Below are 3455 nucleotides of genomic sequence, written 5' to 3' on the forward strand. Positions count from 1 at the left end.
ACAGTAGCACATCCTCAGATTCCTGTTGATACAAGTAGTAATCATTCATGGATATCCACTAAAGGGTGATGATCGATGATCCATCCATTTCATTCATTCATTCACATTCTTGCATCATTGAACACTCCCTTTCATCCCACATAACCCCTTTTGATACCATAGAAAGAGGGCACAGACAGGCCCCTTTTGATACTACACTTTGGTCAGACAGCCATAGAGAGAGAGAGAGAGTGAGAGAGAGGGATCTACTACAAACTATTCTATAGCTACTAGCTCCACTTCACTCACTCACTCTGGAGTAGAGGGTAGAAGAACCAACCACCATCACCTTTGCAAGAAGAGTTTTTGGTGAGCTAATACCATTCCATTCATCTTCATCCTAACCAATCCAAAACCCTCCTTCCTTCTTATGCCCTCCGATCTCAATGTCCATGCACGCCATTGCATCATGTCCATGGCTATCCCCTTGCTGCTGTCGCTGCTGCTCGTCGGCGTCCAGGTGACCCGCCCGGCGGCGGCGGCGCTTAGCCAGGACGGCGTGCTGCTCCTCTCCTTCAAGTTCTCCCTCCTGGCTGACCCGCTCGGCTCGCTTTCCGGATGGGGCTACGCCGACGACACGCCCTGCGCGTGGAACGGCGTCGTCTGCATGGCGTTCCCGTCGTCGTCGTCGTCGGAGGTGGCGAGGGTTGTCAGCGTCGTCCTGCCCAACGCGCAGCTCGTCGGGCCCATTGCCAGGGAGCTTGGCCTCATCGAGCACCTCCGCCACCTCGACCTCTCCGGCAACGCGCTCAACGGCACCCTCCCCGCCGAGCTGCTACGCGCGCCGGAGCTCCGCGTGCTCTCGCTCGCCGGCAATGGCATCACGGGGGAGCTGCCCGAGCAGGTCGGCCAGCTGCGCAGCCTCCGCGCGCTCAACCTCGCCGGGAACGCGCTCTCCGGGCCCATCCCGGCGAACCTCACCGTTCTCCCCAACCTCACGGCCGTTTCCTTGGCCAACAACTTCTTCTCCGGCGCGCTTCCAACGGGGGGCTTCCCGGCGCTGCAGGTGCTCGACGTCAGCTCCAACCTGCTCAACGGCACGCTCCCGCCGGACTTCGGCGGCGCCATGCTGCGCTACGTCAACCTCTCGTCCAACCACCTCTCCGGCGCCATACCGCCCGAGCTGGCGTCGCGCCTGCCGGCCAATGTCAGCATCGACCTGTCCTACAACAACCTCACCGGCGCCATACCGACGCTGGCGCCGTTCACCGTGCAGAGGCCGACGGCGTTCGCGGGCAACGCCGACCTGTGCGGAAGGCCGCTCGACAGCCTCTGCGCCTTCGCTTCCTCCGCCGCGGATCCGCCCAATGGCACGACGAGGTCGCCGCCGGCCATCGCTGCCATACCCAAGAACCCGACCGAGGCACTGCCCGGGGATGACACCGGAGCCCCGGCTTCAGGAGGGCAGGGGCGGATGAGAATGGCCACCATCATCGCCATCGCAGCCGGCGACGTGGCCGGCATCGCCGTCCTGGTGGTCGTGTTCATGTACGTGTACCAGATGAGGAAGAAGAGGCAGCAGGAGGAGGTGGCGAGGCAGAGGATGGGCGTCGTGTTCAAGAAGCCGGAGGCCGAGGAGTCGCCGGACGGCATCGGCCGGAGCCTGTCGTGCTGCCTGCGGAAGAAGGCCGGAGACGAGAGCGACAGCACGGAGGAGGTGACAGACACGTCGTCGGCGTCCTTCGCCGCCAAGGAGGGCGTCGTCGTGGCGAAGGCGGACGAGGCGGCGGCAGGACGCAAGAAGGGCAAGGACGGCGGCGCGGTGCTGGTGACGGTGGACGGAGACGTGGAGCTGGAGATGGAGACGCTGCTGAAGGCGTCGGCGTACATCCTCGGCGCGGCGGGCAGCAGCATCGTGTACAAGGCGGTGCTGGCCGACGGCGCCGTGTTGGCGGTGCGAAGGATCGGCAGCGAGGACGCCGGCTTGAGGCGGTTCAGCGAGTTCGACGGCCAGATGCGCGCCATCGCCAGGCTCCGCCACGGCAACATCCTCCGCCTCCGCGGCTTCTACTGGGGCCCCGACGAGATGCTCCTCATCCACGACTTCGCCGCCAATGGCAGCCTCGCCAACCTCTCCCTCAAGAGTAAGCACCAATTAACTACTCATTAAGCGTCGCCGTCGCCGTCGAGCACTGCTGACGCTGCCGAGATCGCAGGGAAGCAGGGGTCGTCGCCGATCAGCCTCACTTGGAGCGCGCGGCTGCGTATCGCGCGTGGCGTGGCGAGAGGGCTCGCCTTCCTCCACGACAAGAAGTTCGTGCACGGCAACGTCCGGCCGACCAACATCCTGCTCGACGCCGACATGGAGCCGCTGGTGGCGGACCTCGGCATCCACCGCCTCGTCCGCGGCGGGGACGCGCTCAAGCCGGCGGCGGCCGCGGCGGGGCGGTTCGGGAGCAAACGGTCGGCGAAGAGCCTCCCGGACCTGTCGCCGCCACCGGGGACGAGCCCGCTGGCCGGGCCGTCGGGCTCCGGCGAGGCGGCGGCGCAGTACCAGGCGCCGGAGGGCGTAAAGAACCAGAAGGCGAACACCAAGTGGGACGTCTACTCCTTCGGCATGGTGCTGCTCGAGCTGGTCGCCGGGCGCGCGCTGACGAGCCTGGAGCTCTGCCAATGGAGCTCCGCGGCGGCGGCGGAGGAGAACGGGCAGCAGGTGTTCCGGCTGGCCGACGCGGCGCTGCGCGGGGAGATGACCGGAAGGGAGGAGGCGCTGGCGAGCTGCCTCCGGCTGGGGTTCGCGTGCTGCGCCACGGCGCCGCACAAGAGGCCGTCCATGAAGGAGGTGGCGGCGGCAATGGACAGGATACCGTCGCCGTCGGCGGCGTCAGCTCAGTGACGCACACGCACGCCGTTCTTCTCCATGTCCCAAACTTGTTCGAGTCTCGTCACTTCCTTCTTGATGCTTGTACCATGCATGCATGTACTAGTTTGCTGTTCGATGGTTTTGCCATGATTTTTCAGTCCGATTTCTTTCTCAAAGGAAAGGAAATTGGTGTGTTTTGTTCATACCATCAGATTGATTAATTATCTTTGCCTGTTAATATGATCATTAATTTCCATATGGCCATGATCTGCACTGCATCAACACAAGAGTCACAGAGCAATTTGGGACCAACAGCATCATCAAAGCCAAAGAAAGCTTGTGTTCTCACAGCAACCCAACCTATAAAGCTTCAAAGCATTCAGTTGTCAACATCAAAGCTCTGTTTTTATTTCAGTTATTTCTGCCCGAAACCTTGAAACTATCAGTCATTAAGTAACTACATTTCTCAAAAGTTATGAAAATATGTATTCATTGAGGTACATGGATCACTTTGCTGCTAAACTTTTCTTTGTGTTTTACCACTTGTTGTCAGCAATATTTGAGGATTAATAACAAGAAGAAAGTCATTCCTAGCTAGGTAGAGTGAGAGCAA

At 61.0% G+C, this 3455-nt stretch overlaps 1 protein-coding gene across 1 annotated transcript; it reads left to right on the top strand.

Annotated features, from left to right (window-relative positions):
* The first annotated feature begins 321 nt into the window (after nucleotides 1–321).
* LOC102717371 (probable LRR receptor-like serine/threonine-protein kinase At4g37250) lies at nucleotides 322–3099 on the top strand. The gene is made up of 2 exons (XM_040527586.1): nucleotides 322–2123; nucleotides 2196–3099. The coding sequence occupies exons 1-2, from the start codon at nucleotides 410–412 to the stop codon at nucleotides 2873–2875; spliced, it is 2394 nt and encodes a 797-aa protein (XP_040383520.1). The 5' UTR covers nucleotides 322–409; the 3' UTR covers nucleotides 2876–3099.
* Nucleotides 3100–3455: the final 356 nt, after the last annotated feature.

Source organism: Oryza brachyantha, chromosome 9, assembly GCF_000231095.2.
Source record: "Oryza brachyantha chromosome 9, ObraRS2, whole genome shotgun sequence".
Classification (NCBI taxonomy): Eukaryota; Viridiplantae; Streptophyta; class Magnoliopsida; order Poales; family Poaceae; genus Oryza; species Oryza brachyantha.